The 23,506-nt window shown below is 44.9% G+C and overlaps 2 protein-coding genes across 2 annotated transcripts in view; one reads left to right on the top strand and one right to left on the bottom strand.

Annotated features, from left to right (window-relative positions):
* Nucleotides 1-5,790, bottom strand: part of PPA2 (pyrophosphatase (inorganic) 2) — a 44,566-nt gene extending 38,776 nt beyond the window's left edge. Inside the window, exon 1 of the mRNA XM_009885526.1 lies at nt 5,648-5,790. Coding sequence (XP_009883828.1) covers nt 5,648-5,790 — 143 coding nt within the window. The remainder of the gene's footprint in view (nt 1-5,647) is intronic.
* Nucleotides 5,791-9,588: 3,798 nt separating this feature from the next.
* ARHGEF38 (Rho guanine nucleotide exchange factor (GEF) 38) overlaps nt 9,589-23,506 on the top strand; it is a 36,563-nt gene continuing 22,645 nt past the window's right edge. Inside the window, exons 1-3 of the mRNA XM_009885525.1 lie at nt 9,589-9,784; nt 19,842-20,032; nt 22,852-22,975. Of these exons, the coding sequence (XP_009883827.1) occupies nt 9,589-9,784; nt 19,842-20,032; nt 22,852-22,975 (511 nt within the window). The remainder of the gene's footprint in view (nt 9,785-19,841; nt 20,033-22,851; nt 22,976-23,506) is intronic.

Genomic DNA, 23,506 nt, shown 5'->3' with positions numbered 1-23,506 from the left:
TGCCAGCTGCCGGGCCCAGGTGCTGCCCCGTTTGCCCAGCGGGGCCTCGGGAGGTGGCTGCTCCCCCCTGCTGAGGCCAGGGGCAGCCCCTCGGAGGAAGGAGGAGGCTATAGGGTGGCCAGCCTCAAGGGAGAGCTCCGCCGAGTTGAAAATTAACAAAGAAACCCGCCCCAAAAACCACCCCGCTTGAGGTGGCAGGTGTCCCCCAGCCGGAGTCGGGGCAGGCGATACCCCAGCCGTACCCACGCTGAGGTACTTTCAGGCCACCAGCGCTGGCAAAAACTGTGGTGGCAAAATGAGGGGTGATGGTGGCAGGCTTGTTTCCTTACCTGAGGCCCACGTTGGTGTGGCGACCCTACCCTGCTGCTGCCTTGGGAGGGAAGCGTGCATTTCTTCTTCACATGCACAGTTTAATATCACCCAGGCAAGTCTCTGTCTGCACCACTTACAGGCGGGCTGTGTGCATGGGTTCCCGATGGTAGATGCGTTTTTATATTGAACCCTGCTGATACTTCCATTAGATTCTCAACTGTATTCAGGTTGAGCTGTTTTTAAAGCTTATTAACAAAGCACCTACATATGATCACCCCTACACCCCTACACCCCTACATATGATCTGATTCCTTTGAATTTTCTTTTCATTGATACTTGAGGAGGATTTCAAATGGATTTCATCTGTCAATAGGGGTGGTAGTTCTTGGTGTAGAGCTTGTGGATCTTTGAAAAATTCCTGAAAAGGGGCAGATACCACTATTTGCATTTTATTGGTGGAGAAACTGAGGCAGAACAACAACTGTTGCTGTCATGACTCTTAAATGCCAAGCCAGTCATCTTGTGTCTTCACCTCTAAAGGTGGTGGTCAATATTATCTCTGAATTTTAACTCTGATTTGAATTACCCTGAAAGATTTCTGCAGGGTAACTCTGTGTTACCCTGATTATTTTATACAGTGTTTTAAATGTTATTGGGAATTATTTATTTGCAGCAGAAAGGCTAAGTCAAGGTCTTCCATCATATTTAAACAGCATGTAACAACTTCTTCCCTTTATTTGTCCCCTCTACTGTTTGGTAGATAGGGCTTCAAAAGCATCAGGATTATCTGTTCGGTGTCTGCAGTAAGGACCCAGCACTATTTTACACCAGAGCAGGAGATTTTCATGATGGCCTCAGTCACTGTTCTTCCATGTACTCCTCTGAAATGTGTTAGTTGCTGCTCTGGATCTTGAAGGGAGCTGGATTCTAGTGTGTGGATTTTTCATGACAGTGAGGACTCTGGGGAAATAAAAAAAAAAAAGCGCTACGGTCTCCTCTGATTTGTGCCACTACTTGCTGTATTTGTTACAACAGACTTATCTTCGGGAGAACAGAGAGGCTACTTTGCAGACCCATTACCCACCTCTGCAGAAGCTGCAAAACAGGAGTTGGCATTTCACCAGGGGAGTTGATGTCTTCACTGAGTTCACCAAATGCAAGGTTTTCAGGGACAACCTCCTCAACCGGACATGTGGGGGTGAAATTCTTCATGTACGGTCTCTGTTTGAAGTTCTTCATTTTTTTTAAGCTTGTCAAGGAGTCAAACCATCTGTTTTTCATGTGGAATAATAATAAATCAAAAAAAAAAAAAAAGGTAGTGATATTTTTTTTCTATTATAAAAATATCTATTCTGCGCTTTCTTTGAGTTGGCTTACTGCTGAAACAGGCAAGGTTAAAAGCAAACATGTGCCACAGGCCTAGCCTTCCACCTCTGCTTGGTTCTGAGGAATCTGGATTTCATTTATGGGAGGTCAGAGCCTTTGCAAATCACTTACTGAGCACACACACGGTATTTTTACACTTGCAAAGTTGGCAGTTGGGTGTAAGGTTATTCCAGAAGGAGTCCAATATATATTTATTTCCCTATACAAGCTGGGAAGTGAAATGCTGTGGCCAGGAGTCCCTGTAAGATGCGTGAAGGCTGATCGTAGGGTTCTCTGTTGCTTTGTGTTCTGGACGTGGTCTTGTCTAAAGCTTTCTTATCTGTAATGGGAAATCAGCTGTGAAATGCTTGGAATTTATGAAATATAAACGACTTTCTGTGCAGATGCATAAGGAGATGCCATCGTGTTACCGAGCAAGGGTATATGATGCAGTGGAAAAACACACAGAAACCCTGTTAATGCTGCCAGAGCAGAGAACATGATGTTTTAGTACTCTAAGGTATCCAAAATTCTCCTAGTACTGCAGAAATAATAGTAATAATAATAAAGCTCTAAATAGATTTGACTGCATTTCTCAGTATTGTGCATTATATTACACAGAATATAGCAGAAGTACAGGACTCCTCAAGTCAGATTTGGGTAAGACAGCTTCCTGGTTAGAATAAATTTACCCAACAGCCTTGAACCTTTGAAACAAATGGCTGTTTTGATTCCAGTATCTACATTAGGCAAATTCTTCAGAATTACCAAGGCTTTTACTACCAAGGTATTATTTCGCCTCTTTTTATTCCCAAGCATTTTACATCCAGCTCCTTCAAGTGTCATTCCAACTGGGCCAGCAAAGGGCATGTATAGGACTGATCCCATATATTGACCTTGAAACAGCTCCCACTGGAAGACAATGAAAATGTTGCTGTTTATTTCAATGGAATTAGAACCAGGTCCTTAAGACCTAAGTAGGACTTACATGGTACTTGGGTTTTATGCTTGCTCTCTGCACAGGGGTGAATCTCATTCCAGCAGAATGCCACTGGAGTATAGCAAAAACTTAGCAGCGGTATAATCACCTAAGCCTGAAGGACATCCTTACTTGAAAAGTTTGTACTCTGCAGTGTACATTTACATTTATTTTATATGTATTTATAGGCACACCGACACATACATAAAAAATGTACATTTTGCCCATGAAAATGCTGTGCAAATTGCAGAGAACATTATATTATAATTAAAAAAACCCACACAACAGTTTCTGTTCCTCCTGAAAGAAAATCATTTCCATCTTTTCAGCTAATAAGGCTTTGAAGAATTTCATTAGTAGCACTATGTGCTATTTCAGTGCGTTTGCTCTTGACTGGTGATTACATCATTATCGTTAAATTTTGCTGTAATGTAACTTTCTATCTCCGTGGCTTATAAGACCATTAATCTGAAGGAATCGATCCCTGCCAGCCTTCTGCTTTGCTGCTACCTGTGTGCAAGAGACCAGCAGCCACGCACAGCCGTCCTCCCTATCCAGCCGCCTGGGTGGAACAGGTCACTCATTCAGATGTCACCATCTCACCAACGTGCCGAGCCGATGGATCAGCTCCTGTTGGCGCTCCCTGGTTGAGGTCAAGCCAGGCATGGCTAGCTGAGGTGGTATAGGGACAAAGTGAGTCGGGCCGCTTTTCAGCTGAAGCAAGTTAAGGAGCGTGAACCGGCCCATATTTGTTTGCAGTCAGGATGATGGTTGGAGTCGGTAACCTCTTTCGTCGCCACAGCGGGATTTGGGAGAGGATGTCCACACACAGCCTACTCCTACACGTATTTGCATTTTACGTGCTGACAAATGCCTGATGGCAGCAAAAGACTCCATTATCTAACTAACAGGAACAAATTGTGTATTTCAGTAGCTAGAATTAGGTTTATCAAGTTACATCATTACTTTCCATCTCAATGTAAGTAAAGACAGGCTCCTATCCCAAAGAAACTAAGTACCTTGGCTCAGATTGTGAACCCTTTTTTGTAGCAGTGAACTCATTTCAGCAACCCTATTGCTTTAAAAAGACTGATCCTCTGTATTTATGCAAAATTTGGTTTTAGCCACTATCCTGTATAGGAAGATGTCAAGTTTACACCCTGTTTTTTTTTCTGAATAAATTGTTTCTCTGAGCTGTTCGTTTTGTTTTTAACCATGCTTTTTGTTAGGCTCCCCGTAATATATGTTAGGATTCGCTTGCCAGATTGACTTCTCTGGACCTCTGCCTAGAAAGTGATTTGCCTGTCAAGATGCCAGGACGCTGTGGCTGAGTCAAGCTTTGTAGGGTATGCCCATTTCTTTCCTCCTGGGCATCTGTACCAAGTTCATTTTAAGCCCTGGGAGTCAACGACTTTCAGCCTACCGTAACTCCCACCAAAACTTGTTTGTGAATATGAACTGAAACTTATTTTTTTTTTAAGACTCTCGCCTTCATTACTACAAAGCAACTTCCCCATCACAAAACAGAATTCACCAAATAGTCTTCTTTCCTGTTCATTTTTTTCATTCATTCTTTCACATATGTGCATATATAGAAAAAGAGAGAGAGAAAAAATGCTCCAGTTCAGCCATAAAAAGACTGTCTGGAAACATGAAGTTCTAGAGCAACGCTGCAAATCTCTATTCATTCAAAATAGGGACCTAGAAGGAAAATCTCGCCTATTGCTCGTGACAGTCTTTCTTAGGCACCATTCCCCTCTTGATTTGTGAATTGCCAGACATAAGGTACTCAAAAGAATCCCACCGAAAATATTTCATCTTTGGTAATTTCTACACCTCCCTATTTTACATTGAAACATAACAATAATGAAGATTCATCTTCCTGTCCTTTTATCTGTGCCTCGCTCGCTTGCTTGTCTTTCCTCATTAGCTTTGATATCACAGTGCCATCTACTTGATCAACAGAGTCAGGTTATTTTCCTTAGCAAATAACTGCGGAGCTGTAACCCCGAGGAAATCAAAGGGCTGCTCGGTTCCTTAGCAAGTTCCCCTCTCCTCCACACCTCCCAGCCCTTTCAAAGCAGCGCTGCCCTTAGATGTGTGCCTTTGGGAGATGGCCCGGCTCTGAGCCTGTTTCACAGAGTGACACAAAGCCCTGGCTGGACAGTGACGGATCCACTGGTGCTGCGAGGACAATTCAAGCCCTGCTGACCTCTTCCCTCAGCATCCCCTCTCCTCTCTGGCAGGTGTTTGGTTTGAGAGCCGGCTCCCTCTCTGTAGGCAGAAAACGCGTCGGCCTTTTGTATGTGTAAACTAGGGCAGAGTCTTTGTTCGGAGTAAGAAAGCATCGCAGCAGTCGGAGGAGATGGATTGCATAGCCTGATAGGTTGAGCCATCCCTTCTGCAAAATATCCGCAGCCTAGCTTGAGCCCTGGCAGACATATGCTTTCTTAATTTCTCCTACAAATATTTAGATGAGAAACGCTATAGACAAGTCTAAAAGAAATTATCACTCTGCATCTGCTTCTAAAGACCTCTTTCTCTACAGGAATCACCAGTGTGGCAAGATCAACAGTAGGAGTGAAGGCGACACTGCCACACTAAATAACTTTTCCCCTATAGACAGGCTTTTTTCTCTTTTTGTACTATTGAAAGGTGTTTGAAGTTGTTTTTTTCTGTGTATATTTCAAAGTAATTTTGATTCATTCATTGTGAAGAATCAATGTGTAGACTCCAGTTTTGCCTGTCCTTAAGCCTTCCCTTTTTATTGCTTTTATCCTCACCCGTCACTCCATTCTTATCTTACCAGTATAGCTGCAAACAGGTAGGGTGTGCGTACTAGCACTTCCCAGTGCTCAAAGTCCTCTGGGGGCCTTATGTGTGAGTGCTCTTATCAAAGCCTCTACTTTTTGTCCCTCAGAAGACATCTTATGCTATGACTGGTGCACACAGGCAGAGCAACAAGAGATACAGGCTTGCTTTTGTACGCACCTCGGCTTCCTCATGCGGAGGTGGGGAGCTATAGAGACATCTGCGCTCTTTGCTGTCACACTCCACCTGTGAGGAGGGTAGGACAGCTTTCTGCAGCGGTACCGTGGTACCTTTCTGCTTCTCCACTGCCCATCAAGCGTCATTGCTTGACACGGGCAAAATTTGTGCTGGCCAGTGAAGTCACTCTGCAGCCGCATATGGAGACTCTCTTTTTCGCGTGGTGGCTGTGCTGGCCATTGCAGCGAGCAACCTTGAAAATGGCAGTCTGGTTGTCATTGCTGCAGGACTCCAGCAGCGGTCTGTGCCTCCAATCGAAGGGAACAGGCACGGGAGTCAACCCGCACCAGCGTTTTTCATATATGCTCTGGGATACTGAGTTATAAAGAAATCTTCTGTAACAGCTGTGAGGTATTACAAGAAAACAAATAACTGTTTGCTTACTTAATGGCCATCAGTCTTGATGGCGCTCCCGGTTCATTTATATCTCGGGACCGAGATAAAGGTTAGCATTGACCGTACAACAATAAGCTCTTATATGCGTCTAATACAGTTGCTTGGGAACACAATGGCAATATTGTCCATGTTGACACCAGCACCTGTTCTCTCTCTTAAGCAGGGTGGCTTCTGTGCAAATAACTCCTGTGTGAGTGCTTGCATCAACTGGATTCCAGTTTGCTTAGGAGAATTAAATGAGCACAACATACAGCAGTTAAAGAGATTTTCACGTTAATTGTCAAAAGAGCGTTTTGTCTGCATAGATGCCAAATATTCCCTCTTGTTGTACGGATTAGTGGCTTGGATACTGCTTGACCATCAGTTGTTACTGGGGCCAAAAGGGAGCAGGAATAATTTGGAAGTTGAGAGAGGGTTGCTCGTACTATCACAAGTGGCAGCTGAAGTCAAGTACTTCACAGGCAGTTCCGACTGTGCTTTCTGTGGCATTTTGTTATGGTCCAGGTAAAGTACAGTAAACAGTAATAAGAGTTTATAGGGATTTCTTGCTCAAATATGCTTCTGATTGTTGTTACATATTCCTCCTGGTTACTGCACTGGCATAACCCACTAGTGCAAAACAATCATTGGATTTGACGTGATGATGGATAAACCAAGATGTGTCTCAAACCGCCCTCCCTCCAGAGGGGATAGGGCAGCTACTGGTCCTGCATGCGTCCCCCTCACTTGGAGCATCACAGAAGAGATGCTATTTTCAGCCTTTTCCATGCTGAGTGGCACAGAGGAGATATTTTGAGGTTGCAGAAAGTACTCATCTGCATTTCCAAACTGCGGTGTAAGCTCGCTCTGGGCTCCTGGCTGCCTTAGAAGTAGTGCTGCTGGCTGAAGCCAGATAAACCACTGCAGGCACAAAGGCAGCAGCAAACCACAGCCGGCTTTCCCGTGGCTGCTCTCCTGCTTGACGAACACACACCTTTTCCCCCCCTGCCACTGAGTTGAGGAGGAAGAGGAAGACAATTTTTGCATGTGGGTAGATTGCTGTCGTAATAAACACCTGAACAAACGTTACTATATCCTATCTTGGCTGTAACTCTGCATATGTGGCAGAGAGGCTCCAAAGCCAAGAATTTTATAAAGTTTGTTCTTCCACCTCTACCCAGCCAAAATATATTCCCCAGTTCTCCCCCAGACCATCTTAATTTAAATAAATATAATGAGATCTCCTAAGAACGATGGGACCTGTGTCTTCTGAAAAACACGACACCATAAAATGCTGGCGAGGGGAAATACCTTCTCTGGGCAATGCTGGTTTACGCAACCGCCCGCCCTCACCCCCAGCTGCTCACAGGTGCCCCTGCATCATCCCCTGCCTCACGCTGCCACAACTGCTTGCCTAGCTGGGGGATGAACTAAACGGGAGCATAGATCCAGATGGAAAATAGCCCAGAGGAAAGGGAGGAGGGAGGGAGTTTTCAGCCAGATTGGTTCCCCCACCTCCTCTCAAATGCGGGTGTTTACACCTTGCAGCAATAGTGGGAACAAAATTACCCGAGGGAGAGGGGCAGTCAGGGTGGTGACTGTTTAAACCAGTTTTACCACCCTGTCTGAATGCGGAGCCATTGCTTTGGGAAAAAAAAACCCTCATGAAGTCCCCAGTGTAAGGGAATGGGGTGGTTGATTTCCCTCAACTCCCACCTTAATCTGTTTACTTGTTGCTGGGGCTCCAGTACTTGTCACAAGGGTGCCACTGGGTCAGTCCCTGCGTGCACCTCTCCCCACTGTCACCACTGCTCTGCCTTTCAAGGAACTTTTGTGGTCTGACTTGCAAAACAAAAAGAGTTTCTTAGGGAATATCAAAGGGGAGGTGAGACTAACACATGAATTGCCTACGTAATACGTGACTTCTCTGCGCGAGCACAAAGTCTTCCCAGTATCCCCCTCACTGCTTTATTCCTCTGCCAGGCTGTGTGTTTGGGCTGGACACTTTGTGCAGCACTGGCACGGGGCTGCAAATTGACGTAGTAAATTGCTTAACAGTTTCATAACCTTTTCCTTTCACTGCTGGGTAGAAACGAGGGGCTTTGATCAGAAGGTTGCATCACAGGACCAGCTTCTTAAAGAAAAATAGAAGTTGGAAATGAGGTTACACTACTACGTTGCGTCCCCGCTTGTTGTTCTTTACTACGCAGTCCTCCGGGGACCCAGTGTGGCAATGCTAAAGCAATGTGCTCTGCCAGCGTTTGTCAGAGGGATGTTAGTTCTGTCCCCCAGCAGATGCTGTGGCAATGAGCGTGCGTGTGAGTGACACCGATTAGGCTGCACCGCGGGGCTCCCGCCAGGCGTTTCCGAGAGCAGGGAGGGCGGCAGGGGGTGGGTATCGCAGCGGCGGCAGTGATTGCTGCTGATGGCTGTTGGGGCTCTTCCCAGGGTAAGTCCGGTCCAAGTTTAGATGCCAGCAGCTCCTGCTGTTTTAACATGAGCTTGATTAGACTGGTGCTACGGAGGACCACTAGACAGTGCCTGCATGCCAGAGGCCATTGCTAGCAGACAGGATAACAAGGTCTCTTCCAGGGGCTGATCCAGAGGTATTATGGGCAGGTGTTTTGCTGTCCACTTCCTTGGCCACTGGAGCACCGTGATTTGTTAGGACAGCCTCTGCAGGTCCTTGGCAGGCTTTTCTGTCGCTTCTCTGTGTATGGTGTAAAGCAGGACGCAGCCTGGTTTGAGACAAGCATTGTCTCCATGCTGCTTCCCACCTCCTGGAGGGCTTTTCATCACTCTCCCAGCCCTTTTCTTCCTTGTTCTGGGGGATCGGTCTCCCTTCAAACCCGTAGATCAGGAGTTTCCAGTCTGAAGGCTACACATCTCGGTGGGGTTGGGAGCTTGGCAGATGCAATTAGATACGCTGGGAGTTGGGATCCTGACCGGGCTGCGGGTTGGGCAGAAGCCCCGCGGAAGGAGAGGGAGCGAGGGTGAAGGGGGTGGCTGGACTCCCCTTCCCCTTTGCCTCACCCTCTGCTTCCCCACTGCCCCGGCAGCATGGTGGAGCGGGAAGGCATCCCAGGAAAGTGTGATGCTTGCCCACGGCAGGGACAGCTCAGGCCAAGCTGGGAGGATGCAACTCCGCTTCGGGGTGCCGGCACCCATGGCCCCACAGTGGGGTGAGGAGCATACCCTGCAGCGGGGAAAGGGCCGGTGAACGGCTGCGGCTCGGGGCTGGCTCCAAAACCGGCCCCGCCAGGCGTGCTTGCACATAAGGCAGGTGAATGCAAACACCGCCTGGGGCGTCAGCTTCCCGGGGGTGGAGCTGCTCCGGCACAGGTGGCAGGGCTGAGCCCGGGCCCTGGGGACCCTGGGGAGCCCTGCTCCAAAACTAAGCCCAAAGCAACCAGCCTTCAGCTGGGCAGCGAGTTCACCTCCCTAAAACCCAAGCTATCGCCCCCCTACCCTGCTGCCACTGCCACCACCACCACCAAGCAAGGCTGGCCATGGCGAGCACGGACTGTCCGGGGAAGGAAGGTGCTGGGGGCAGGAGGAGGAATTTGGCCCTGCTGAGGAACAAGCTGTACATGGGGGAGAGGAGAAGGACGGAACCCGTGGTGGAGAACACCACCGCTGCCGGGGAGCACAGCACCTTGAGGAGGAGTCAGTCCGACAGGACAGAGTACAGCCAGAAATTACAAGGTACCGGGGAAGCTTGTTTGTGCTCTGCTGCGAGGGATGCTCTGGGCTGGGGTGGTATCTCCACGCCCTCCAGGCTGCAGCCTTGGGGTAAAGAAGGGAATGGCAGTCTCTGCCCCCACGCACTCACAGTTGGAGCAAGAAATTGCCCCCTCTCACCCTTGGCACCCACTTCCAGGGTGTGAAACATTTCCCCTAATTTTTCTAAATAATGTCATGTAGACAGGATGCAAAATCGAAGGTTTTGGTGCGTTCCTGCGAAATCTGTATGCAACATGGATCTTTTTCGTTCGTCACCAGAGCACATTTGCAACGCAAACAGTAATGTGAAAATACGATGGTTCTATCTTATCTGTCTTTGGCTGGGCTGTCATACCAAGTGGGGTATATGCTAACTAATTAGAAGCATCAAGGGCAGTTTTTTCTCAGTTAAAAATACCAGGATCTATAATGTGTTTGTCTGTTGCTCAGATTGTATGAGCCTGAACTGAAGTACATCCAAATGCGTGTTTTGATGGATATGCTGATTCAAATTCTACCATTATCAAGAGGGTTTATTTTCAACTAACCAAATTGCATCTGGACCAGAAATTGGCAAATTATATCAATATTGGGCCTGTCAATCAAAAACTAAATGTGATGCCACAAATTGAGGAAAAGCATGAAGAATGTGTATGGCTGTTTCTGGGAGTGCTCTGGAACACAAACTTATGAATTTCTGTGGGTTTCCAGGGTCTTGAACAATAGGGTCCCATGACAAATGTGGGGTTTGAGTAGTATTATAATATAAGCATGTATTACTAATAGTGATATAAATGCCTAATGACAGTCACTCTTGTGGCAATAATCCTTTATGGGGAAATAAAATAGGAAAATACTTTGGGTTGCTGTATTATGGTTTTGATGCACTTAATTAGGAAGCAGCATTCCTTCAGAGAGATGATAAAAGCAGAAAATAAAATCATAAACCTGAAAAATAATAGGATTTCTATGGGGCCGCATGCACTGAAAACAACAGAGAGGTTCATCGATTATGCTGTTCCTTCCTCGTGATAGCTAATCAATGAGAAGATGAAAAATTGTCAGTTAAGCCAGGCACGTGCTGCAGGGATCTGGCGGGGGAGTTTCAGGGTACAAGCACAGATCGCTACGGCTGGGCAGGCAAGCTCCTGGCACACGTCCCACCAAACCAGTGCTTTTTTACTCGTGAAGGGGGTTGCCCAGGTGAGGTCAAGGTTATCAGACCGGTACCCAGCAAAAAGCGTGAGATCTTTCTGTTCCGTGTCAGGTGTATTCATGCCATGAACGTTCTCCTGTTTAAAATCAGGAGCAAAGGAGGCGGGGAAACCTAGGTAGTCATGGCAGAGCATGAGGTTATGTTTATGGCAGCAGTCCAAGGAGACAGTAAATCCAGCTTTACGGCTCCTGCCACCAGCTGAGACTGCCGCGGCCACCCATTGCAAAGCACTGGCCTGGTGTCGGCTCACTCTGCTTGCTCACGTTTGTTCAAGAAAAACAGTGAGGGGTTAACAAGGTACCTGCAGGCTTTATATTGGATTAGAAGTTGCCTGTCCTCAGAGTGAAAATACAAAGTCAGCAGAAATTCCCATGAAGTGTATTTACAGTCGCAATAGAAAGAAATGTGCTTGTGTGCCAAGGCCTGATCTGGATCAAATTTTGCTGAGCTAGATGTGCCTGGATCTGAGCATAACGATCGTGGATCCCAGACCTAATGTGTTACCTGCCAGCGCTGATGATGTGCAATGATTGTACGCCTTTATGTTCTTCATTTTTCTCACTAGCACTTGGACATGAAACAGCTTACTCCAAGGTGAGGGAAGTGGTTTTGTTGGCACAAAGTTTTTGAGTTCTCCATTCTTGGTAAGAAAACCCAACAGATCTGTTGGTGACATAAACAAACTGTCTGTTGTGTATCACCAGGTTGGGACTCTCCAGTCGCCCTAGAATGGTAAATGCTTTGCAAAAATATACAAATGGTAATAATTTGCACTTGCTTCCCGTATGAATTGGAGGAAAAGCTCTGTGTTTAGTTGCCCCTTCCTTCTATAGTCCCCTGTTAATATGTTTTCTAACAGACAGCTGGCAGAACTGTGGTTGGTGTTAGCACGGAAAAGGATGTGTAAGACAGGAGCAAACCCTGCAGAAGGGAATTCCTCATGAGCGGGACTGGGAAGCCAAGAGTCGGAGGCTAGAGGCCCCCTGCCTCTGCTAGTGGCAGGCAATCTAGGCAGAGCGCGGGGACCAAGCTGTCTTTACACTGCAATGCTTACCTCAGTGTTGCAGCGCGTTCGCACAAGGTGAGGCACGGGTGAGACGTCTCTCCAGGGCCCTTCCAGTCCTCTGCGTGCTTTATATGGTTCCTTGAGTAGAAACCAGGCTGTTGCCTCCCGAGCCATTTCCAGCAGCTCTGAAGTATATGCTCCAAGTGCAGCTCAGTGTACTAGAAATATAGGTCCCCAAATAAAAGCCTATGAACAAACAAACAACAAAAAAAACCAAACAACAAAACAACTGAGCAAGCAGTCAGGCATAGAAACTCCTGAGAATTCAGTTTCTGCTCTTGGATTTCTCTTAAGTTTTGCTATTTTATACAGAATCCAAAATGTTTGCTGTAAAGAGTCAGTGAGAAAGGGAGCCTACCACCCAGATCTCCGGGGTAATCAAGGTGGTTTGCTCTGTAAGTCTACAAACATGAGCACAATAGCATTGTCAAAGGTGCAAACCTCTGCAAGTGTTTTTCACTTTAAAATTAAGGATTCATTAAAAACACAAGAAAGCATTTTCATTGTTAATTATTATACTAGACACATCTATTCAGTACCTTATCTGGTGTGAATGGCCATGCAACACCTCCTGGCTTTACTCTTTTTAAAAAGGAAACAAGATGCAAAGTAACCATTATGTTCTCAGAGAGCTTGGCAGTAGCTAGTGCATCTATTTCAACTCATCCTGCCAGATAACCAAATGCCTGCAGCCCCGTTTTAGATAGGGGAAAATAGGGCGATTGCTATCAAATGTCAGGTTCGTGACGCAGCCATGCAGTCATCCAGAATTCAGTTGTAGTTGGACTACTCTTGGATGAGTCCAGAAATACCTCGATCAAGACATATACATATATTTCTTCCATAGTTCTCCATCAACTGAACAGAAGCATCACTTTTCTAAAGAAGGAAGAATGTGTTTAAGGAAGATGTATTCACTAGCATCTGTGGTGGATGCAGAAATAATATCATGGGTCATTATAAGAACTAAGACACAGCTCCTGTGATATTTCTATGCAGTGTTCTGCTCTACGTTCACTAGAAAATCCTGCATATACATCCTTTCAAGAGGAATGAAGAACTTGCTACTATCCTTCAGCAATGGCACAACATTGCAGCTCTCTTTTCAAATGTATTATATGTACCTGTTTAGTTGGTAGGAGTCGGTCTCTTTTCTACAGTGAAAATCCCGCAGTAGCAGCTGTAAAAGTAACATTATTAATATCTATGTATCGCATTAATGTTGGGAACACTCTTTAAATTAACCTAAAGCTACCATTCTGTGAGTACCTAAGTATTTTGGTAAGAAGAGTTTGCATGATGTAGTTATTGGCACATAAATATTTGCAAGGTCAGGGCAGATTAAGATACAGTGTATAGTGGGGATAGATGCTATCAACCAATACGGGCAGACCATGAAAAGGAAATTAAAACATAGTTCATCGTCTGCTAGGTTTTGGACAGATTGTTGGGTTTTGTTAATAATCATATACCAAACTTGTGCTTGGTGTGAAAAATGACCTATAGAAAATGGTGGGTTCCCAGAAGGAATCAGAGATTGCATTTGCAGTGTTCAGCGCAACAATACGTGTTTACGTGTTTTGAAAACACTCCTTGTCTTACAAATCTATTACATATTAACTCCCTTATAACTTTAGCTGTGAATGGGTCAGCTGCACTGTTAAATGATTTGCACATGCTTTAGTTTAAAATACATCAGTGACATACCTGTAGTAGAGACAGTGATTCAAATCACACAGCTACCACAATATGTTACCTCAGAGCTCGTATCTGAACCCTGAATTTCGCGTTTTGCTTGTGTCTGATGTAGTTGTGAGAAATAACCGACACCAGAAATGACGCAGAAACCTGCAAAATTATACAAATTCCTGGACAGCTGCTACCCCTTGATATACAAAAGTCCAGTCAGAGAGGCAACTCGTCCCTCCACTCCATCACAAGCAGGGCACCTTCCTCCACCCCATCCTCCTCCCTGCCTGCACAGCACACCGCTTCTCCCTGCGTGGGCTGCCCCTGCACGCAGCTTCTCGGCACCTCCCACCAGGAGTAAAGATCCTCCGCACCTCTCCCCAGTTCCTTATTTGCTTTGCGCTGTACTTACTGATTAACTTTCTATGGACTACAATGCAGATAATATCCTATTTCACTGCAAAAATGTATTGATCTTTGGAGCGGCTGGTTTGCTGAGGTAAGGAGTAAAAGTGCGGATTATTTCCTGAAGTGGAGGAGATGGCTTGATGAAAATACCCCCCTGTGCCCGGTGATGAGAAACCACAGTCTAACAAATACTTTTATTTTCTCCTGTGCAAATGTAAGCTCAGAGGATCTAATTCTGTTAACTTGCGCTGAAATAAAGCTGGAGTTATTCCTTGAACTTATTGCAGTGGCAGCCAGGCTGGGAAGCCAGCTCATCTTTTTCAGAACAGAATCCATTTTGTGCTGCTGTGTTTGCACAGCACTTAGCACAATCAAGTCCTGCCGTGTGGCTTAGGACTCTTAGGAGCTACTGCAGCATAACTAGTAAGAGCAACCAGGGTAAAGGAGTGAAGGCTGGGACCCAAGGAGGTTTACGGATCCTTCTCTGAGCATATTAGCAAATGTTTTATTAATTGGGATACTTAGTGTTGTGGGTCACACAGCTCACAGTGCCAAATCTTGAGGCGCATGTGTCCCAGGGGAAGCAGTTCAGACGCAGCCTTTCTTTGCTTCTTACTTTATTAGCATATTAGTTCAATGCCACAGGAGTGGTATATTTATACAGGTATATGACACACTGGAAGGGTTTATTAGTAAGTATTGGCGCTAACAATAAGGGCATTCTTCTGTCACCTGATGATAAGCTTTCTTCCTTTCCACTGCGGTCACATGGGATCTCTCTGTAGTCCTGTCAGCACACATATAATTAAAGCAGTCTGCTGTCAAGGAATTGAAGAAAGAAGTTGCTTGTTGAACGTAAATATTTTCTGTACCTTATGGAACAGAAAAATGATCAAAGATTGAATGACCTAATTGCAAGGAAGTCTCTGATGCAGATTTTATGAGTGAACCTGTTGCCCAGGAAGACTGGTGCAAGGTCATTCCGGTCCTGCCGTATTCTCCTCCTGTGTTCAGAAAAGGGGCTTTTTGCATGTGTAACTTGCAGCCCGTGTGCAACAAACCCGCTGCTGAGCAATGCTGCTGTTAGGTGCGTCTGTGAGTAAAAGAAAAAAAAGGTGTTTTCCACAACCCTCTCCCAATCCTTTTGTATTTCAATGCCCGACCTGGAGTTCAGCAGATCTCGTTCGCACCACGTTTTCACCGCATTGTTGCACTGGTGCAAAACTATGATGACACACCTATGAAGTGGTCCCTTATAAGGGGAGAGGGATCTGGAGTAAAACTCCTTGTGTGTTAGCTCATGTGATGCACTTCTCCCACACGCAGTGGGACACTCCATCCTTTCCCACTGCTTGTCCCATTTCAGACTCCCTCACTTCCAAGGATCCCAGTGTCCCTGTGCCCCGCAGCCTTCCTGGCACCCGCAGTGGAAGCAGGGCTGTAAGGGGCAGCGTCAAGGCCACGGTGCGAAGGGAGATGTGAGGGGGGAGAGGAAAGCTGCCACAGCAGCCGTCTCTGAACGTGGCTGCCTGCATTTCATTCCCAAATCCAGCTGATAAAAGCCAGTGTACATTGCCATGTGTAATCGCTAGGTTAGCTGAGGGTACAGGCTATCTGAGGACTTGCTTTCACAGAGGAATGATTTTATCTAGGGTGGTGTGAGACTTAGGTTTCACACGTGAAAACACAGTAATGCTGTAATTTGTTTGTTATACCTTGATAACTTAGCCTTTGCAACTTCTTTGTGCCAGGCAAAATCCCTGTATCTGCACAGCATGAGTGCAGAACTTGTGTTCCTTCAGTGTCCTCCAAATGCTGCCTGAGTAATGAAAAGACCTGTTACTCTCTCCATGCACCGACATCACTGTACCTGTTGCTATATTCTGTGTCAGTGCCTTCACTTCCAGATGGAAAGAATTAGATGGGGAGAAACCTGGGTCCCATCCCCAGGGGCCAACCTAGTGTCCAACCTGAGCACGTTACCTGGGAGGAAGGATGGATAGAGCAGAGCTCTGGGAGCCACTCGCTCTCTAGGTGGGAAAGCTAGGGAAATTTGCATGCATAGATCTTGCAGACCTGCTCTGGCTGTTCCTCTGGTTGCTTGCTGTGGATCCCCCAATACCTCCCCTGTGCCTAGAAGAGAGCTGCTGATTTGCACGTTGCGGGCTCTGTTCCTCCACACTCACTACATTGCTGGATGTCTCCATCTGGGGGATATTTTTAGATTTCACACTTGCAAGAAACTGTTTTTGTAAGATGTGTGGCTGCTTTGTCCATGTCATCACATACTGAACCTCTTGTTGCATGCAACTAGAGCCGTGTACTTCAATACGCAGGTGGAAAAACAATGTCATCGCCTTCCTCTCCAAAGCAAAGTTATCCAGAAGGGTGACTCCTGCAGATAACTGACATTGCAAAGCAACAATTGCAAACACTACCTTCTTCTTTATTTTTATGCCTACTAAAAGTACCAATTACTTCTTTGTGAATGGGTCTTAAGATGTAGCTGTCTAATAAACCATTCAATGGACAGTTTTTTCTTTTTTCTAAACCTAGCATCTCTGAGGACAAATGACCAAATTCTTACGGTAACAGTTAATCCTCAGCAATGTCTCTTGCTGCTAATCCTCCCTCTCGAACCATTCTGGGGCTGGTGCACATTACCAAGTAGAAACGAGTCTGCTTATATTCCAGATATGCACTTGCTGGTTTTGCATTCATTAAAGTTTCACTTACTCCACAAGGATTTCAGCAAGCTACTAATGTTCTCAAACTGGTCAAAAGCAATCAGCCGAACATGAAATCACAGGTTTTGGCTGTAATCATCACTTCAGGATCTTGCTGTTGCATTCTATAGAGACAGACATGCCTGAAATGAAAAAGTGAACGTATTGAGTGAAAATGGAAAATTATATTACTTTTAACAAAAGGATACATTTATTAAAAAACATGTTTTCTATAAGGAAACAGCATCTACCTGATATTTCTCATGGTTATTTCTTCCTGTTGAGAATAGTTTTTCTTTCCTGGCATTATTATCTATCATGCAATAAGGATAATAGATGAGCCCTGACATAACTCAAGAATCAAATTTGATCAGGGTGATCTAATGACATAAACTGAAAGAACAGCCTCCTGAGGGATTGTGACTTGAAGCCTGGAGTGGGATACAGTGGCTTTATTTTGCTCATATAATGCCCTCCCCTGCCACCAGTATAAAAGATTAGAAAGTTCTTTTGCACAGCATCTTGTGTTTACCTTCAAATTCCATCTGATATTGTAACAGTGCTGCATCTGAGACAAAATGACACTTCTGAGATCTTCTAGGACGTCTGGTCCTCTCTGCAGTTTCTCAGGAGTCATCCTGAACTCTCACATACAGTCACACACATGCAAACATTTTCACACCCAATCTCAAGAAAAATGCTGATTTTGGTGCCGAACTGGAACGGGAATGGATTGTTCATATGGTTCCTTGTGAATTTATAAGTGTGGTTACATAGTGTAAGTTTTTAGAGGAAAAAATACCTGCCATTTTAGCACGTAAGCAGCAGGCAAGGTGGTCTCATTTCTTCAACCCTAGCAGAAAATTGCTCTGAGGGAACTGTGGAGTGATACTGGTACCAGTTTTGGCCTCAACCTCACTAAAGTAAGGGCAGAGTCTGTTTCTTCCAGCACACAGCACCTTGGTGGATGAGCTCTGCAGCAGGGTGAGCTCCTATGCAGTCCGTCCACTCACACCAGCACAAACTCACTAAGGCAAGATTCAGTTTAAAATTCTTTTGATAGCCCAAGCCTTGCAGAGAGGAGAAGACATCCTCATCATGTTTCTATTTTATTGTCTGTGTGCAAACTTGAGGACAAAATGTTCATGCCTGTCTTATAGAGAGACTTCAAGGCTAAAAACTCAAAGGTAAAAAGTACATCAAAATAGAAAAAAGTCTGAAAAAACGGCCCCTCCTCCCCGGTTTGTTTGGATTCCGTGTCTTCACTGTTTAAAACTATCAGTACAGACACAGAGGTGCAGTTCCAAAAGCAGCTATTTAAAACAATAGCTGCGGTCACATCAGTATCACTAGAAAACCCAATGGGAGAAGGATTAATAACCAAACTGTCCTTTCTGAATATCAGTGGTCAGCGTAATTGCAGAAGGGGTTGGGGATGATGATATGTTGGATTTACAACATTTTACAGCTCTCATCGGAAAATAGCTCAAAGCCCTCTCTCCTGAAAGCTGCTTGATTTTCCCACAAGTCCAGCTCCAGCTTATCATCTACAGCCTTGGCTGGTTGTGTACTGGTGAGCTGCACACTGTTCGACGCTCACTTGAGCACTTGTGACCTCGCCCTTGACAGTCAGCTCAAACGACTGCAATGTATTCAATATTGGCTATCAGCGAGCAAAGCGTCAGATACTGCTTGCTATTGCCTCATTATACACTATGCTCCCTACAAGAAGTTGACATGAAGGCGTAGCAGTCTGATCCTCGGTGCAGATTCCCGTCCTTTACCGCTCAGCAATAAAAGCCCACGCTGTCAAAGCACGACCTGGGTAACGCAGAGATGAGTGCGGTAATGATATGTCCATCTTTGTTGGTACTCTGCACCATCTTGTGGCTAGCAGAAAAACACCAGAATAGCGCCTGAAATCTTTCACTTTTTTTTTTTTTTGTGTGTGTGTGTGTGCGTGCATGTGTGTTTTTCCTAATGAAAAACACAGGTTGTCAGTGTACACAGATAAAATTTGGTGCCCTTTGTACAGCTGACACAGATGCCTGCAGGATGGCTTACAAACCAGCAAAGGGAAGACCACAATTAGAGATAAGTAGGTTGGGTGCAGGTCCTGTAGCATATGTAAATTACTTATCTGTGGAAGACTCACTTGCATTTCCATGCATTTGGAACAAATCAGATATTCTAGGTCTTAAGCATGGAAAAATAGTTAAGAACATCCCGATCCCAATGATCTCTGTTGTTCCAAGAAATGTTTCTTACTGATCATGAAAGGTTTTCCCATATTCTCCTCTAATTCCTTTGCCTCTTTCAAAGAAATCTTTTTAAATAAAATTACAGGTTTCATCGCCATCACTATTAACATTGTCTTCATTTGAAAGTTTGTCTTCCAGCATCTACAGCCCTTAGCGTCCCATGAAAAGACTCAATGTAACATCATACAGAGCAAAGGTTATTCCAGTGAAGCTTATTTATGGTAAACACAGCCTTTTCGTTCCACAGGAACACATTTTCTCCCATCCTCCAAATCATAATAGATGTCAGACACAAGACTGTGTTTTCAGAGGAGTAGAAGGACATCCGCTATCCTTGAATTTAAGTGTGACAAGGATGAGACTCTCCTGTGCTCCATGGAAAATTTCTGCCCACATGCCTAACATCAAAGCTGGGGAGCTAATGATGGGTTATCCCCTTACTGCCAAATGTATGGTTTCCTTCCCGAAACCTGTGTCCACTTTTAGAGGAGGGAGATGGGACAACGCTCAGTCTGATCTGGGATTGCCATTTCTTATGCATCTTTTCCTGCTCCCCATGGCGATTTGGGAGTTTCCAACAGGCGATGGTTACGTTCCTCTATGGTCGTGCAGGGCAAGCTCGGTGAGCACGTGGTATTGTGATGCTCCTCAGAAATCTCTCTCTTTTAAACAGAAAAAATGGCCCCGCAGATGGAGTCCTCAACCCCTGCCACTTTGCTGCAGGAGGACGAAGAACATGTTAGCAGACGCATGATGACCAAAAGGGTGAAAATCATCACAGAACTCATACAGACAGAGAAAGACTATATCAGCGACCTGGATCTCTGCATCAAGGAAGTGATTCAGCCCCTGAGAAACAAGCAGGTGAGTGCCGGGGGCGGAGGACGAGGCGGTGACGTCAAAGTCTCAACTCACCCACGTTCTGCTTGCAGATAATGTTAATGCAAGCACAAGTGTCAGTGTGAGAGTGACACGGTGCCGGGAGCAGGTTCCAGAGCTAGCTTTCTGGAAAGAGATGTACCAGGGCTCTCACGAGGAGAGTGGGAAGTCAGATATGCTGCTGACACTTGTGCTACACTTGCATAAAGCCTGCATCAAGGTACTTGCCCAGAGGGCTGCTGGGACGCTATATCCCTGCTCATGGGCTGCAACAGCAGCTTCCACCTCTCCATACTGGTCTGTAATTATAACCTCTGATACGTGCCCTGGCAGACCTTTACTGGCGCCTCCAAAAGCAGTAAAAACCAATAAATCCAAGTATTTTCCATGATAACAACCTGGAATAGCATGAACCTCCCCATCAAAGTTAAATTCAGTCGTAAAGATAACTTTATCTAGCCTTTCAGACAGCTGTGGTGGAGAAATACCATGCCTGACAGACCAGCGAGCACTTCAGAAATTTGCATTCTACACAGAAAAGGTACATTTAAGAAGGAAAGCTCATAAACTATCTTTCAGGCAAAAGCTCTTATTAGGCCAATGATATCCATTTTCTTTTTCAGCTGAGACTTCAAAAAGCACCTTTTTCTCAACAGTATTTCAATTTGTAGAAAAATTGTGCAGCTAAAAGCTGGGAATAGAAGAGGTTGTCCAGAGAAAGATTCATGTTTGTGGGGCCTGCAACATAGCATTCACAGAGGCTGCACAAATGGTATCTGCTGCTAATACAGAATAAAAATAATTTTAAACAGACCTTGACCCAAGTATTCTGTATGTAGGATTTCTTATTAAACTGGTGACAAAATACAGGTGCCAAAGTGTCTTCAGATGACATTGGCACTGCCTCTTTGGGAAATGCTGTGGCCAGCTGAAGCCTGTGCTGTTTAAGCTGCTGCAGGATCTTTTTTCTTTCTTAAAATCCTGTCAGAGTTTGTTCCAACCCATTTTCAGAAGAGCTGGCATCTGCTGGCATAACTTTAAGGAGTTCTTGACTTCTTCCTCCTCACTTGTTCATCGGTTTAGAAGTAGTCTCCACTTGACTCCCTCCCCAGCTTGGCGAGCATGGAGAAAGAGTATTCCCTGGTTGAACTCACTGAGATTTTTGACAAGTGTGCTGTATTCCTTTGCTCCTTTCCAGCCAACTGAAAATACACGTTTCGATTCTGTCCTTTGTCACTGTATTAACGTGTGTAAGTGTCTATGCACAGCATAGTTCCAAATAGGGCATGTAGTGATAGGATGAGGGAGAATGGCTCTAAACTGGAAGAGGGCAGGTTTAGATTAAACATTAGGAAGAAATTTTTCACTCTGAGGGTGGTAAGGCACTGGCCCAGGTTGCCCAGAGAGGTTGTTGAGGCCCCATCCCTGGAGGTGTTCAAGGCCAGGCTGGACGTGGCCTTAGGCAATCTGGTCTAGTGGGAGGTGTCCCTGCCTATGGCAGGGGGGTTGGAACTCGATGATCTTCAAGGTCCTTTCCAACCTAAACCATTCTATGATTCTATGATTCTATGAAATATTATGTAGGCATTGTGCTGGAGCAGAGGTCAGAAGTCTTGTGCTAGATGTATACAGGAAAAGTAATTTAGCGATTATAACTGTCTTAATTTAATAACCTCTGCATTTTTGAAAGGCTTTCGAGAATGTTATATAGTTTTAAGACTAGTTCTCGGATAAACGACTGTATTGAAAGTTTGTAATGTGTTTAGAGAAGGATAGCGTTTAGAAAATTGACCTAGCAATGAATCTGTTTCTTATTTCCAAATGGCTAAAACATGTTTTAGCCCCTATAATACTTATAAAGAAATTAACTGCATTAGTACTGAAAGTATATTTCTGATTCTGTTACAATAGCATGCAATTTGATCCTCCTGGCATCTGGTAAGCTGCTATGTAAGTTCAGCAGTTCTGTTTCTAATGGAGAGATGGATGTCAAAATCAGTCTTGCCTTTGTTCTCAGTATTAGCGCATTACCACTGGCTATCTCCAGTCGTCCCCGAATATTAACTATTGCCCCACTGTGCAAGGAAATAAATAACTCCTGCATGAAAAGTATGTGTCCTGGAATTTTTTTACTTTCTCAAAATGAGTGGGGACACAGAACCAAATTTTCTGTTGGTATAAATTGATGCAGTTCACTGAAGTCAATAGTGTGCACCCAGGCTCTGTAGGAAGCTCTTTAATACTCAGAATTGTAAATGTGTTTGTTTTAGTGAAAAGGATATGATCTTGACTGTATTTTTGGATTTATAGGACAACTAACTTAAAATGGTACCACCATCTGGAAGTCTTTGTAGCAGGTAGCTGACACCAAAGCGCCAAGGTCTCAGTTTATGTAGCGGCCTCTGTTAGCAACTGGTAATTAGGGAATCAAACCCACTGTCAACTGTTCTTCTCCTCAGTGGGAAAGTAAACAAACATTTTAAAGCCAGCTGAGGATCTTTTCTCTATTGAGATGATAATATTTATTTCCTTCCTAGGTAAACACTTTCAGATTAGGAATAGTTCAAAATAAGGTTAAAAGCACTTGATAACATGCCCTTTGTTAACTGCGTCAACCACATTAGACTAATCTGAAAACTGTATATGTGTCCTTGAAGTCACAAGGAGGATGTTTATATGAGGTTTTGCAGAAGTGGTGCTTCCTGGAGTGTTGAACACTCAGGGCATAGTAAGAGAAGGTCTGTAATACACAATGTCCTTCTTTATCCTTCATCAGTAGCCGCTTAATATTTGTATTCCATTAGATTGCTCGCTTTGACGTGGACGGCTTATTTAGCAACATTGAATTGGTCCATCAAGTATCAGCCAAACTGCTGTCATTGTTGGAAGAAGCCACGACAGATGTGGAACCACCCATGCAAATAATCGGTATGTTTACTGTCCTCTTGAGTTCTACAAAGCTACGTCAAAGAATAAACATAACACTCCTGTCCTCTAATCTCATCAGACTTAACTAGTACCACTCCCAGAGGCTAACATGCTACAAGCTGTCCATAACAACACAGGAAAAGTGACGTGTGAAACCTGTCCAGTTGCCCTACTGTACTTGTATGATCATGATGGTCTTTTTCCGTCCATCTGGACGTTGAGGAGAAGGAAGGAAGGTGAGAGTGAGTTTAGCATGAGTAAAAACTGCAGCACCGGGTTATGCCACATACTGATAATATCCTTTTCATCTAGTTTGATATTGCCTACCTAACTCTGCTCATGCTTACACCAACTCTTATGTTGCATACTCATAATAGTCCCATTCAAGAAAAGCATTAAAAATGATTGGAATAATAAACATGTACAACCCCACCCCCCATACCCCCAAACATTGTAAACGTATCTACTGGCGATACAGTTAATGTAAGAGGTCATTAAGTGTGCTCAAGAGGGACATGGTCAGTAAAGGCA

The sequence above is a fragment of the Charadrius vociferus genome, unplaced genomic scaffold, assembly GCF_000708025.1.
Source record: "Charadrius vociferus isolate BGI_N301 unplaced genomic scaffold, ASM70802v2 scaffold55, whole genome shotgun sequence".
NCBI classification, from domain to species: Eukaryota; Metazoa; Chordata; class Aves; order Charadriiformes; family Charadriidae; genus Charadrius; species Charadrius vociferus.
Note: the sequence above shows the minus strand (reverse complement) of the source record. Positions and strands in the feature narration are given on the sequence as shown.